The sequence below is a fragment of the Rana temporaria genome, chromosome 2 (assembly GCF_905171775.1).
Source record: "Rana temporaria chromosome 2, aRanTem1.1, whole genome shotgun sequence".
Lineage (NCBI taxonomy): Eukaryota > Metazoa > Chordata > Amphibia > Anura > Ranidae > Rana > Rana temporaria.
The window spans coordinates 393,105,375-393,121,262 of NC_053490.1; the positions used below are offsets into that span (position 1 = coordinate 393,105,375).

The following is a 15,888-nucleotide window of genomic DNA, read 5'->3' on the forward strand; positions in this document are numbered from 1 at the left end:
CTCCATGTCCCTGCACATTTACTGGGCAATCGCGGGTGCCCAGCGGCCATCGCGGCCACCGGGCACGCGCACTGTGTTCCCAGTGACACGACGGGTGGGTGCGCGCGCCGCCGGCCGTGCGCGCGCGCCCTAGAGGCTTTAAAAGACAGGACGTCATATGACGTCCTGTCGGAACAATAGAGCGTTCAGCCCGCCATCAATGTTAAGTGGTTAATCTGCAAAATGCAAAAAGCACTAAAAATGTCTAGGTGTGAATCCAGCCTTAGAAAAGGTGTCTCCATTGGAAGATTTTCCTGTACCTTCTTTCCAACATTTGGATTTACACCACGGTCTGTACCAGACACATTAGTCACCAGGGCAAATATAATGGGTAATTATCCCCGGCGGGGACACTGAGAGCAGTCAAGACTGGACAGAAGTCCTAAGCCTTCAATATTCTATTAAAAATTTTAAATAGAAAGTCTGGACTTTACATAGATTTAAATCTTTTTACAAAAAAAAAAACTGCATAGTGGCCCCAGCGTAGAAGATTTTACTTACCTACGTAATGTGATGCAGTGATCTGATCATCGGATATCAGTCTGCTTGCCATGCCAAGAGGAAAGTTGCATTCTGGAAAATGAAGCATTTTTTTTTATGTACAAAAGTTGAAGCCAGTGCCAAAGACAAAGATGTTCAATGACCCTAAGCAACTACATGTTGCCTTTCTTTTGGATTAAAGCAGCAAATGAAAGACGACTTTACCTTCAATGGGCCTCATGATAATTCAATTATTTTAAGGCTGATTCATACAGTAAAATTATTCACCTGATCATCTTCATCCTATATTTCTCCTTACCTGCATTTGCAATGTTAAATATTGCTTGCATTCCTGCTTGCTGATATTCTGCCACTTCCGTATCAAGCTGCCAAAGACCAGGTTTTGCAGGACGCATTTCCACTGTTGCAAATGAACCTTTAACATAATTCAATAGACGCAATTAATATTTTTTTTACTTTCACAATTATAGATGAACTGACAGTAATAAACCATCACCAGTGAAGTATAAAACCCAAAAACAAAAATGTAATATTTTGTAGCTTACCAGTAAAGTAAAGTCTTTTTTCTCTATACAAATAACAAACATGTTATACTTACCTGCTCTGTGCAGTGGATTTTCACAGAGAAGCCCAGATCCTCCTCTTCTCAGGTCCCTCTTCTGTGCTCCTGGCCCTCCCTCTTGTTCAGTGCCCCCACAGCAAGCGGCTTCTATGGGGGCACCCGAACCGAGTCCCAGCTCGATTTAGACAAAGAACCCAGGCCAGGCCCCGCCCCCTCTCTCCTGATTGACAGCAGCCAATTGTGACCCTGCTGTGTCTCAGTCAATCAGGAGGGAGAATCTCGGATGACTGAGACACTCATGGACATCGCTGGAGAGAGGGACCTCAGTTAAGTATTAGGGGGTCTGAGGAAGGCTGCTGAACACAGAAGGCTTTTTTAGGTAGATTCAGGTACAATGGTGCAAACTTGCGGCGGCGTAGCTTAGCGTGTTTAGGCTACGCCGCCGTAAGTTAGCTAGGCAAGTACATGATTCTCAATGTACTTGCCTGCTAATATACGACGGCATAGCCTAAAGCGGGCGGGTGTAAGGGCGCCTAATTCAAATGTGTGTAAGGGGAGCGTGTTGTATGTTAATTGTGCTTGACCTTACGTTTTTCACATTTTTTTTAAACTGTGCACTGCTACATTTCCCAGTGTGCATTGCGGCTACGTCCGCCGCACGGGCCTATTGATTTCGACGTGGACGTAAACTACGTAAATCATTATTCGCGGACGACTTACGAAAACGACGTAAACATTTTGAATCTCGCGGCGGGAACGGCGGCCATACTTTAACATTGCTATTCCACCTAATAGATAGAATACATTTAGGCCTGATAATGCATTACGGAAACGGCGTAAATCTACTGCGGCGGCCTGGCGTACGTTCGTGAATCGCCGTATCAACTCATTTACATATTCTATAATATGTCGCCAACAGCTTAAGCAGTGAGGAGCAGAAATGCAGCCTGGCTGGTCCACATCCAAATAGGAGGCTTCCAAAGTGGGGATAGTATAGTCCCTGCATTTTCCCTACTCCTCAGGAAGCTTTCCCTGCCTCTATGAACTGTCCCTGCCAGACCCTGAACCCGTCCCTACCCTGGTAACTCACGCAGCACGCCAAACCTATGAGCCAGAGTTTTAAATAGACACTGCCCTGACCCAAGTTGGTTGCCAAGATCATGTGGGGCACCAGCATCCAATCAGACTGCTCTTCTCCTGGTGACCGCAGGAAATCTTATTGGTTGAACTAGATGGACTTGTGTCTTTTTTCACCCTGACTAACTATGTAACTATGCAAATCATTGAGGATCCAAGTTCCTCACAACTTTCTCCCCCCTTCTGCATACTGTATAATTCTTTGTACTGCTTCTCCCTTTCACACAAATTAATGTACTTACACTACTTGCATTTAAAAAAAAAATACATTTAATGATGTATTAAGGATGACAGAGCTGCATTAATTTATGTATTTTATATCCATCTAGAATTCAGCTTTTTAAATAAGTGTGGGTTTGTTTTTGTTTTTTTAACAACTTAAGGACCGAAAGGATTTTCCCCCTTAATGACCAGGCCATTTTTTGCTATATGGCACTGCGTTGCTTTAACTGACAATTGCGTGATCGTGCAATGTTGTACCCAAACGAAATTGACCTCCTTTTTCCCCACAAATAGAGCTTTCTTTTGGTGGTATTTGATCACCTCTGCAGTTTTTAATTTTTGCGCTATTAACCACTTGACAACTGGGCACTTAAACACCCTTAATAACCAGACCAATTTTCAGCTTTTGGTGCTCTCACGTTTTGAATGACAATAACTCAGTCATACAACATTGTAACCAAATGAAATTTTTGTCCTTTTTTTCCCACAAATAGAGCTTTCTTTTGGTGGTATTTGATCACCTCTGCGGTTTTTATTTTTTTCGCTATTAATGAAAAAAGAACGAAAATTTTGTAAAAAAATGAATTTTTCTTCATTTCTATCATATCATTTTGTAAAAAAGTAATTTTTCCTTATACATTTGGCCTAAACTGCATACTGCTACATATTTTTGGTAAAAAAAAAAAAAAAATTTGGATATTATTTAGTCTGGGTGAAAGTTATAGGGTCTACAAGCTATGGTACCAATTTCTGAAAATTGAACAATTTGATCACACCTGAATTACTGACAGCTTCTCTCATTTCTTGAGACCCTAACAAGCCAATAAAGTACAAATACCCCCCAAATGACCCCTTTTTGGAAAGTAGACATTCCAAGGTAGTTAGTAAGAGTCATAGTTAGTTTTTTGAAGTTGTCATTTGTTCCCACAATTCTTAGCAAAATTAAGATTTTTTTTTTTTTTTTTTTTTTTCATACCAATATTGTCATTATAACAGGTTATTTCTCTCACATGGCATGTATATTCCACAAATGACACCCCAAAATATATTCTGCTGCTCCTCCTGAGTATGGCGATACCACATGCGTGAGACTTTTACACAGCGTGGCCACATACAGAGGCCCAACACCGAAGTAGCAACTTCAAGCATTCTAGGAGCATAAATTACACATCTAATCTCTCAACCACCTATTACACTTTTGAAGGCCCTGGAGCACCAGGACAATGGAAACGCCCACAAAGTGACCCCATTTTGGAAAGCTAACACCCCAACGTATAATCTATGAGGCATAATGAGTCTTTTGAACAGTTCATTTTTTTCCAGATGTTCTTGGAAAATGTGGAAAAAAATAAAAACGCATTTTTTTTACAGAAAGTTGTCCATTTATAGGATATTTCCAACACATAGCATGTACATAGAAAAAATTACACCCCAAAATATATTCTGCTGCTCCTCCTGAGTATGGCGATACCACATGTGTGAGACTTTTACACAGCGTGGCCACATACAGAGGCCCAACACCGAAGTAGCAACTTCAAGCATTCTAGGAGCATAAATTACACATCTAATCTCTCAACCACCTATTACACTTTTGAAGGCCCTGGAGCACCAGGACAATAGAAACGCCCACAAAGTGACCCCATTTTGGAAAGCTAACACCCCAACGTATAATCTATGAGGCATAATGAGTCTTTTGAACAGTTCATTTTTTTCCAGATGTTCTTGGAAAATGTGGAAAAAAATAAAAACGCATTTTTTTTTACAGAAAGTTGTCCATTTATAGGATATTTCCAACACATAGCATGTACATAGAAAAAATTACACCCCAAAATATATTCTGCTGCTCCTCCTGAGTATGGCGATACCACATGTGTGAGACTTTTACACAGCGTGGCCACATACAGAGGCCCAACACCGAAGTAGCAACTTCAAGCATTCTAGGAGCATAAATTACACATCTAATCTCTCAACCACCTATTACACTTTTGAAGGCCCTGGAGCACCAGGACAATGGAAACGCCCACAAAGTGACCCCATTTTGGAAAGCTAACACCCCAACGTATAATCTATGAGGCATAATGAGTCTTTTGAACAGTTCATTTTTTTCCAGATGTTCTTGGAAAATGTGGAAAAAAATAAAAACGCATTTTTTTTACAGAAAGTTGTCCATTTATAGGATATTTCCAACACATAGCATGTACATAGAAAAAATTACACCCCAAAATATATTCTGCTGCTCCTCCTGAGTATGGCGATACCACATGTGTGAGACTTTTACACAGCGTGGCCACATACAGAGGCCCAACATCCAAGAAGCACCATCAGGTGTTCTAGGGACATAAATTACACATCCAATTTCCTTACAATCTATCACATTTTTGAAGGGCCTTCATATTTCTAACACAGCATGTACATACCAAGAATTACACCCTAAAATACATTCTGCTGAGTAATGGGTAAAAAAAAAAGAAGATTACCTGTGGTTTTAGTAGTGCAATTGTCCACAGAAGGAGAGCCCCGATCCAGGCAGCAGGCAGGGACGTGGTCACTGGTCAGCGACAGTGAATGGAATTGTCCAGGCAGCAGGCAGGAATATTGTCCATAGTCAGTACAGTGCCAGCAGTGGCAAAATATTTGTCCTGGTAGGAACATGGTCCAAGTAGCGGGCCATGGGTAGGGGAATGGGGACAGGGGTAGAGGCTTCTCCCACCCAAATCTCTTTGAAGCCTCCGGGCAACCAGACCCTAATCCGGGAATGAGAAAACTAAAAAATTAGTTTTTTCATCCAGAAAAACAATTCTGGAGCCCCTCACATATGTGAGACCCCTGTGTTCCCACTAGTATAGCAGGGTAAAAGATCAATCCAAGGGGCAGGCAAAAAACGTGGTCAAACAGTCCAGGGTCAGTTCCAGAGCAGGCAGAGGTAGGTACAGTTTAGGGTTAGGCAAAAGAGTGGTCGTATAACAAGCCAGGGTCAGTTCCAGAGAAGGCAGAGGTATGTTTAGGGTTAGGCAAAAGAGTGGTCGTATAACAGGCCATGGTCGGTTCCGGAGAAGGCAGAAGTATGTTTAGGGTTAGGCAAAAGAGTGGTTGTATAACAGGCCATGGTCGGTTCCGGAGAAGGCAGAGGTATGAGTGCAGTGGCATAAGGGGTGTGGGGGGGGGAAAGTACAGGAAATTAGAATTGCGTTTACCATACGTCCCTAATAATGAAGAAACGTATGGTAACGGCGGAAACATGTTCCAATACAGAGGCCTGGTTGGGAAGGACAATCGGGACAGTAATATGTGGTGTCTTTTCTAATTCCTCTTCTGGAGCACACCCGGCACCTCTTCTGATGTCTGTTGCCTGTTTCACGGGAGGGGGTTTGCTCAGGAAAGTGACGCTCGTGCAGTCTGCTCACAGAATCAGAGCGAATATTTTCCGGTGGGTTTTCAGGGTACAAAAGGGCGGTGATGACTTCTTCTTGATAGTCCAGATATGATACGGGGTTCTCGGATGATTTTTTGTAAATTACATAGGAATTGTAGAAGGCCAAACTAAAAAAATAAATGGACACTTTCTTGTACCAGTGGCGGGATTTTCTTGTGGGCAGGTAGGGTTCTAACATCTGGTCGTTGAAGTCCACTCCCCCCATGAACAAATTATAGTCATATATGCATTTTGGTTTTTGGATTGGGCCGGTTCTTTTGGGGACTTCCACGTGGGTGTCATTGTGGATTGATGAAAGCATGTGGACGTTCCGTTTGTCCCTCCACCTGACAGCCAATATCTCCTGGTTCCTCAATGCTGCAGACTCCCCTCGTCTGAGCTTTTGATCCACCAGTTTTTGCGGGAAGCCTTTCCTGTTGGGTCTTATTGTGCCACATGCTGGGGTATTCTGAAGGTAAAGACAGCGAAACAGGGGCAAGCTGGTGTAGAAATTATCCACATAAAGGTGGTATCCCTTTCCAAAGAGTGGATACATCAGATCCCAGACCACTTTTCCGCTGACTCCCATATACTCTGGACATTCAGGGGGATGCAGTTGGGAGTCCTTTCCTTCATACACCATGAACGAGTAGAGGTACCCTGTGGCTCTGTCGCAAAGCTTGTACATTTTGACCCCATATCGGGCCCTTTTGCTGGGGATGAACTGCTTGATGCCCAGCCTGCCTGAGAATTTGACAAGGGACTCGTCCACAGATATGTTCTGGTCAGGGGTATATAATTGGGGAAATTGTTGAGCGAAAAAATTTAGAAGTGGCCGAATTTTATATAGCTTGTCAAAAGCAGGGTCATTTCGGGGGGGGGCACTGGGCGTTGTCGTTAAAGTGGAGGAACCGCATAATTATTAAATATCGGGATCTTGGCATAAGGGAGGAGAAGAGTGGCATGTGGTGAATGGGTTTGGTGGACCAGTAGGAGTACAATTGTTTTTTTTTTGAAAGTGCCATAGTAAAGGTTAGGCCTAAGAACATTTTAAATTCGTCCACGGTTAGTTCTCTCCACTCAAAGGGGCGGGCATATCTGGAACCAGGGTTACTTCTTACGTACTGTTGTGCGTAGAGATTGCACTGGGCCACAATGGAGGAAAGGAAATCTTCGGTGAAAACTAAATTAAAAAAATTTATCATAGAAAAGTTTTCTGTGTTCACCTGGACACCTGGCTGGGCAGTGAAGGGGGGGATATTTGCTGCTCCGGAATTGGGGGGAAGCCACAGGGGGTTTTGAAGGCCATAGGGAAGGCTGGCATGGCCCCTATCCCTTTGGGGCTGAGATGACACCCTACTGGTGGACGGCACAGCTCTTGAGGTGGACGGCACAGCTCTTGAGGTGGACGGCACAGCTCTTGAGGTGGACGGCACAGCTCTTGGGGTGGACGGCACATCGCTTGGGGTGGACGGCACATCGCTTGGGGTGGACGGCACAGCGCTTGGAGTGGACGGCACAGCGCTTGGGGTGGACGGCACATCGCTTGGGGTTGTAGGCACAGCGCTTGAGGTGGACGGCCCTGCGCGTCTGGGAGTAGGCCGCTTCTCCACGCCAGCACCCCTTTTTTTCCTGGGCACATGTTCTTCTTCAGACTCTGAATCGGACCCACTGTCTATAACGGGTTCATAGGCCGAATCAGAATCGGACAGAGACTCCTCGCTGCTCTCATCGCTCATGGCAAGTAGAAGATGTACGGCCTGCTCGCCGGTAAAGAATTTTTTTGCCATACTGGTGGCTGGTGAGGCTGTACTGCAGAGTACTGTGGTGGCACTGGTGGACACAGGTGGGCACAGGCGGCACTTATGTGCACTGTAGTGGCACGGGTGTGGCTCTGGTGGGCACAGGCGGCACTGGTGGGCACAGGCGGCACAGGTGGCTCTGGTGGGCACAGGTGGCTCTGGTGTGCACCGATTAGCAGCACTGGTGGACACAGGCAGCACTGGTGGGCACAGGCAGCACTGGTGGGCACAGGCGGCACTGGAGGGCACAGGCGGCACAGGCGGCACTGGTGGGCACAGGCGGCACTGGTGGGCGCAGACGGCACTGGTGGGCGCAGACGGCACTGGTGGGCGCAGACGTCACTGGTGGGCACAGGCGGCACTGGTACGGCACTGTTGTGGCAATATTATAGGACTCTGGTGACTGGTGCGGCTCTGGTGACACTGGTGCGGCTCTGGTGACACTGATGCGGCACAGATGTGGCACTGTTGGGCACAGATGTGGCACTGTTGGGCACAGATGGGCACAGATTGGGCACAGATGGGCACAGATTGGGCACTTTAGGCACAGATTGGGCAATTTAGGCACAGATTGGGCACTTTAGGGCACAGATTGGGCACTTTAGGGCACAGATTGGGCACTTTAGGGCACTTTAGGGCACAGATTGGGCACTGATGTGACACTATCGGCAATAGAACACTCACAGTTTATCTCCTCTTCTCTCCCGCTGATACTGTGTGAGGAGAGGAGAGGAGGTAAACTTTCCCTGACCTCCTGTGTTTACATTGTGATCGCGCCGTCATTGGACGGCGCGATCACAAGGTAAATGACCGTTGTTGCTGGTCATTTACCTAGATCTGTGTAGCGCCGGGTCTCATAGACCCGGCGCGCACAGAAATTTCTGTGTGCGCGCCCGAGGCGGCGCGCATTGCTGCTTCTGCGGGGCGCCGTTTCAGAACGGCGACCCCCAGTTAAGCATCCACCTTGCCGCCGTTTCCAGACGGCGGCTGGTGGCGAAGAGGTTAAAAAAGGCCTACAATTTTGAAAAAATATATATATTTTTAACTTTTTGCTATAATAAATATCCCAATTAAAAAAAAAAAATGTCTTCATCAGTTTAGGCCAATATGTATTCTTCTACACATTTTTGATAAAAAAAAATTGCAACAAGAGTATATTGATTGGTTTGTGCAAAAGTTTAAGCGTCTACAAAATTAGCCATTTTTATGACATACTTTTTTTTTTTCTACTAGTAATGGCGGTGATCTGCGATTTTTAGCTGGACTGCAACATTGCGGCAGGCAGATCGGAACACTTTTGACACTTTTTTGGGACCATTTACATTTATACAGTGATCAGTGCTATAAAAATGCACTGATTACTTTGTAAATATCACTGGCAGGGAAGGGGTTAACACTAGGTGGCGATCAATGGCTTAAATGTGTTCCCTTGTGTGTGTGTTTCTAACTGTGGGGGGAGGGACTGACTGACTGGAGGACATATCGCTGTTCCTGTTTCCGGTTGTGTGTTTATATACACAAATCCCCATTCTGGCTCTCGTGGCAGTGATCGTGTGTGGCCGGCGGACTTTGCGCTTAAAGGTACCGCCGTACCCCTACAGCGATTTGTGGGATCGTGCCCAACTGCTGCTGTATATAATGATGGCGGCTGGCCGGCAAGTGGTCAATCATGCAGCATCGATCCCCATCATCTCCCCAGCGGTCTGAGAAGAGAGCTGGTGACTATCATTCCCCGCTGTCTGCTCTGCCCTCCCCATGCTCACTGGAGGGCTAGGCTGTGGAGGGGGCGGGAGTGACTCGCTAGAACTCTTAGCGACTCGCTGAGAGGCTGAGCCAGGTGTCGGTTAAGGCTCCTGGGTGGAACCCAGCCATATTCAAATAAGCTTTAGCTCTCCTTTAACTGCTTGCCGACCAGCGCACGACTATATACGTCAGCAGCATGGCACGGACAGGCAGAAGGACGTATATATACATCCCCTTTATGATAACGGCATTGTGGAGCCCGACCGCAGGTCCTGTGGACTCGATCACCTTGGGGATACCCACGATCATCTCGCGGTAAGAAAGAATGGGGAAATGCTGATGTAAACAAGCACCTCCCCGCTCTGCCTAGTGACAATGACAGTGATCACTGCTTCCTGTAATCGGAAACGGTGATCAGTGTCGTGTCACACACAGTCCACCCCCTACAGTTAGAAGCACACCCTAGGGCACACGCAACCCTTGCAGCGCCACCTAGTGGTTAACCCCTTCACTGCCAGTGTAATTTTCACAGAAATCAGTGCATTTTTATAGCACTGGTCGCTGTAAAAATTACAATGGTCCCAAAAATGTGTCAAAAGTGTCCTATGTGTCCGCTATAATGTCGCAGTCACGAAAAAAATCGCTGATCGCCGCCATTACTAGTAAAATATTTATTATAGCAAAAAGTTAAAAATATAGAATTTTTTTCGAAAGTGTCGCTCTATTTTTGTTTATAGCGCAAAAAATTAAAACCGCATACGTGATCAAATACCACCAAAAGAAAGCTCTATTTGTGGAAAAAAAGGACATCAATTTTGTTTGGGAGCCAAGTCCCACGACCGCACAATTGTCAGTTAAAGCGAAGCAGTGCCGTATAGCAAAAAGTTGCCCGGTCATTTAGCAACAAAATGGTCCGGGCTTAAAGTGGAGGTTCACCCAAAAAGTTAATTTTTAACACTAGATTGACGCTCATTTTGTCAAGGGGAATCGGGTTGTTTTTTTAAAATCGAAGCAGTACTTACCGTTTTAGAGAGAGATCTTCTCCGCCGCTTCCGGGTATGGGCTGCGGGACTGGGCGTTTTTATTTGATTGACAGGCTTCCGACGGTCGCATACATCGCGTCACGATTTTCCGAAAGTAGCCGCACCGACTTTCGGCTACTCGTGACGCGATGTATGGGACCGTCGGAAGCCTGTCAATCAAATAGGAACGCCCAGTCCCGAAGACCATACCCGAAAGCGGCGGAGAAGATCTATCTCTAAAACGGTAAGTACTGCTTCGATTTAAAAAAAAAACACCCGATTCCCCTTGTCAAAATGAGCCTCAATCTAATGTTAAAAAAAAAAATGTTGGGTGAACTCCCGCTTTAAGTGGTTAAGTAAGTGATTCAAAACATGCACGCCAACCCAAAAACAATTTGAGAAAAAATAAAGTGATTTAATATACCTGGTAGTAGAGGATATACTGCAAGTCGATGTTCATTATTTATACTTTCAGTGACAGTCTGACCATGAAAATTAATCACATGCACATCTTTTGGATTTCCCATGTTTAACAAATGCCATCGCACTAATTCATCCTGATACATTTGAAGACCTTGCAGATTGTAAATAATTCCATTTATTGCTGAAATCAAAAGACAAGTGCATAAGAAAAAACATTGTACCTTTAATAATAATAATCTCAAAAGGGTATAATTTTTAATAATTATTTTTAGTAATTAATTGGTGATGTTCAACTTGTAAAATCTTTGGGTGTTTCTATCATCCAAGCTATACAACAGCTTTATCCCCCGCCCCCCCCCCCCCCCCCCCCGAAGAAAAATATTTTTTTATTAGCTTGCAATTCTTTGTTTTTGTGTTTTTGTGTCTATATACTACTTCAAGTATAAGTACAGGTTCACAAATTGCCACAAAATATGTATGCCAAAGAGAAATGAGTGTTTGGTAGCATCTCCTGCATGTCTTTGGGATGGAGGGCTGTAATGTATGAAGGGGTAGGGGGCATAACATACGAAAATACTTTGGCCAGATTCACGAATAATTACGGCGGCGTAACGTATCCCCTTTACGTTACGCCGCCGCAAGTTTTCGGCGTAAGTGCTTGATTCACAAAGCACTTGCCTGTAAACTTGCGGCGGCGTAGCGTAAAGCCGTCCGGCGCAAGCCCGCCTAATTCAAATGGGTCGTGTACCATTTAAATTAGGCGCGTTCCCACGCCGAACGTTCTGCGCATGCTCCGTTAGGAAATTTCCCGCCGTGCTTTGCGCGAAATTACGGCGCCCCGACGTGTTTTTTGAACGGCGACAAGCGTTACGTCCTTTCGTATTCCCGGACGTCTTACGCAAAACAAAAAAATGTGAAATTCGACGCAGGAACGACGGCCATACTTTAACATGGCTGGTCTAAATCTAAGCCATGAAATAGCAGGCTTAAGTTTGCGACGGGAAAAACCGACTAGCGACGACGTAAGAGAATGCGACGAACGCGCGTACCTTCGTGGATCGCCGTAAACACCTAATGCATACCCAACGCTGGAAAACGACGCGAACTCCACCCAGCGGCCGCCGGAGAATTACACCTACGATCCGAAGGCGTACAAAGCCGTACGCCTGTCGGATCTATGCCAAAAGCCGTCGTATCTTGGTTTGAGGATTCCAAATCAAGATACGACGCGGCAAATTTGAAAATCAGTAGATACGCCGGCGTATTTCTGCTGTGAATCTGGCCCTTTGTGCCCAACTTCTTGTTATTTATTACTTAATTTTTAATATTCAGATCACACTCACCCATTCATCCATGCCCTATGATTTTTTTTTGTTTAGAAATCACTTTAAAAAATACTCCCCTGGTGTTTCTAGCCATGACCATCTTGAGTAATGACAGATGATTCATGTAGCATTTACTTCCTAGAATCCATCTGCTCTTACTGTGATGATGTCCTATATTCAAAGATCTTGCACATGCACAATACAATAGACATGGGAAGCTGGTACACTTTCAGAAGGCCAAACGTGCAGGCCGGAGGGTGTGCCCCTCCTCCCCTACTACAGATGAAAGAACAAAATGCCCATGAAAACTTCTGGGATGAATTACATAATTTTTGCCTAGGCCAGAAACCAAGAATCACCTGAATACTTAAATATTTTCTTATCTATTTACTAAAGCCGGGCACACACTACAGGTTTTTTTTCCCACTGCGTTGCACGACTGCTGGTTTTCCAGGACAGACTGGCATAAACACGGGCAGGATTTTTTTTTGAACCGGCAAATGTCTCCCAACATTTTACCTATGTTTACGGGCTTAAAGTGGATGTAAACCTGACATTTTTTATTTATTTTACAATGTATAGTATATGATTTCAGATCATCTGTGCCCAGTTTTGCCACAAAGAGTTAATCCAGCTCTGAGCAATCCTCTTTTCTTTATTCAGTGTGATAAAACCGACAAGCAGAGAACACTTTGTCGTTCTTCCCTCTTGTGAGTGACAGGGGATTTACATATCTCATGCACAAGCTTCTCGGCTCTCCATCCTGACAGATTCCCCCCCGCGCCCCCCAGCCCGTGGTAGAGGAGAGGGAAGCCGGCGGCTGCAGGGAACAAGAGGGGGTGGAGAAGGAAGACAGCGGGGGATGTGGAAGTCACGGAGGTGGACGGGGGGGGGGGGGCGGGAGTAAGCTCTGCCTCTGTTATTATGCTCCTGTTTCTACTGCACGTGCGCAGGAGTAACATGAGTGCGCTCTGCTTCTTCACAGAACGCGCTCTGTCACTCCTACACATGCACGTCAGTCTAACGAGGCGTGAGGCTCGTCTTCGCAGCGCTGGCTGGCCGTGGGCGTGTAGCGGTGGGTGGAGGAGTCCTCTGATGTCACGACTCTGCCCACCGAGTGCTGGAAAAAAAACGCCCACAAATTCTGTTATATTGTGGGGCTCCTGGCAACAGGGGGTGACTTGCAAACTATAAGGATACATGCAGAAGGCATGTATAGCCGTATAGATAGATAACAACTGTGTTAATGGTTTAAAATTAATGACAGTGGGTTTACATCCACTTTAAGGCTAGTAGCATGAGGATTACAAATAGTTGATGTTAATTGAGCGAGTAAAGCTCCATATTTCGATCGAGTACCCTTAAAGCAAACTATGTAAATGCAATGTCTACTTCTTTCCCAGATCCCACATCCCAAATAAAGGAATTAAACGTTAAAGTTATTTACAATTATATAACATTGGGAACTTATATATTTAACAAAGAGTGATAATGTGTATATCTATCACAAAAACAAAGATTTAAATGTGTACTATTCAACTCAAATCCTATAAAGTGCATCCAATAAATAAAGTGCACTCCATGCTAGGTATTAATGATTTATATACATCCACTTAACATGCCTCTAAATTCATGAATATAAATTCATATAAATACAAATAAGTTGCATCTAAACATAGATAGGCCCAGTTTTACAAAGCACTTACGCCGACGTATAACAAGTTACGCCGACGTAAGTAAAAAATGTGCGCCGTCGTATCTGTGCGCCAGACCCACGAACATACATGTGCCTAAAAACAGGCTACACCCCGCCGACGTAACTTGCTTACGCCGGCGTAGGGTGGTCGCACATTTAGGCTGGGCACATGGTGCCGCTCCCATTGATTAGCCATTCAAACATGCAAATTAGGGAAATTAGTCGATTCACGAACGTGCGTGTGCCCGGCGCATGCTACGCGAGATGCGCGTAAGTTGTACGTCCGGCGTAAAGTTATTCCCCATAAAGGAGGTGCAACCCAGCAACAGACATGCTCAGGTCTGCACCAGGGAACACAAGCCGGCGTATTGTGCGATGGACGTGTGTCTGGCTGGGCGTACGTTATGTTCATGGCGTACGCAGTGATCCGGCGTAGCTTAGACAGTTTTGCCGTCGTGGTTGTGAGCAGGCGCATGGGGGTGTGTCCACGTCACGGCGCATGCTCAGTTCGTGATATGTACCTGTCTGGCGCTCAGCCCATCATTTGCATTGGGTCACACATCATTTGCATGGGTTCACGCCCACTTCCACATACGCCGACGTGCGCCTTTAGAACCCACGCCACGCTGGCGCAGCGTTGGGAGCACTGGCTTGCTGAATGCAATGCTTGCCTCTCTGCGCTGCGTTGGTGTAGCGTACAGTGTTTGCTCTACGGAGACATAATGTGCGCCCTGCTCTCTGTGAATCTGGGCCATAGTGCTTTAAAGTGGATGTAAACCCACTCTCATCCTTTCTAAACTACTGCCATAGTGATGATCTATAAGGATATAGATGCCTCCTGCATGTATCCTTACCTGTCAAATGTCTCCCCTCTGTCTCTTATAAGAACTGAAAAACTGCAGATTCTGTGGGTGGTTCTGTTGTCTGGAGCTCGGTGGGTGGAGTCGTGATGTCAGTAGACTACCCCGCCCTCCTCTACACTCCCCTTGTCAACATGAATTTTGTCCTTGTGTATTTCTTACACTAAATTCTGCTATGATCAGTAACATCCAGTCAAAATCCAGAAAAGTAACCACATGACTTCAGAAAAGGAGTGGGGGTGGAAATTAAACAATAATGCCTGTCTCCAAGCTAGTGCATGAGATATGTAAATAACCTGCCACTCACAGCAAGGGGGCGGAATGGATCAAGGTTTTTCTCTGTAAATCCGTTTTATCTCACTGAACAATAAAAGAGGATTTCTCAGAGCTGGATTAACTCTGTGTGGCAAGACTGGGCACAGATAATAGGAAACCGGTTAGACTACATTGTGACAGCAAACAAGCAAAAAAAAAAATTCGGGTTTACATCTTTAAGTGTTATAGTGCTTCTTCATGGTCACTATAGTTTTCTCTACAGAGATGGGCAGTGGCGGCCCGTCCATAGGGGGCGCTCGGGCGCCGCCCCCCACCCCCCCCCAAGCTGTAAAAAAAAATTAATAAAAAAAAAAAAATTTTTTTTTTTTTTTGTAAATGTCACTTTAAGAGTGATCAGGCGCCGGACATGCGGCGGTCTATGGAAAGCTTCCCAGCCTGCAATCAGCTGATTGCAGGCTGGAAAGCTGATTTGCCCGTGTTTAGGGCGTGTGCAGGGCGCAAGCTGTGCGCCCGCACACACTCCCACTGTCCTTTCATTCGTTAAAATGCCCTAGTGGTGTGATGGGATTGGCCAGCGGGGACCGAAGTAGAGGTCAGTGGGAAGTGCTTGTTAAATCACTTCCGGTTTCTGGAGTGCTTGTGGGGGCGTCAGAGGAGCGGCGCCATTGAAGGTAAGCAGTTACTTTCATACCTCCATTCCCCGCAGCTAAATCCATCCATGCCTGCCACCACCAGCCGAAACACCACCGGAGCACCCGCAGCACCTCTCCGCGCTAGTATTGCCACTGACAGCCAGCCCCGTCACCACCAGCACCCCCCCCCCCCCCAGTTGGAAGCGGGATTCCCGCTCCCCTCTCCAGGGTCCCGC

General features: G+C 45.8%; 1 protein-coding gene across 1 annotated transcript in view; it reads right to left on the reverse strand.

The window, feature by feature from the left end:
• Window positions 1–15,888, reverse strand: part of F5 (coagulation factor V) — a 139,975-nt gene that overhangs the window by 30,817 nt on the left and 93,270 nt on the right. The window contains exons 18-20 of the mRNA XM_040338047.1: window positions 10,865–11,044; window positions 839–955; window positions 541–612 (exon numbers count right to left, since the gene is read on the reverse strand). Coding sequence (XP_040193981.1) covers window positions 541–612; window positions 839–955; window positions 10,865–11,044 — 369 coding nt within the window. The remainder of the gene's footprint in view (window positions 1–540; window positions 613–838; window positions 956–10,864; window positions 11,045–15,888) is intronic.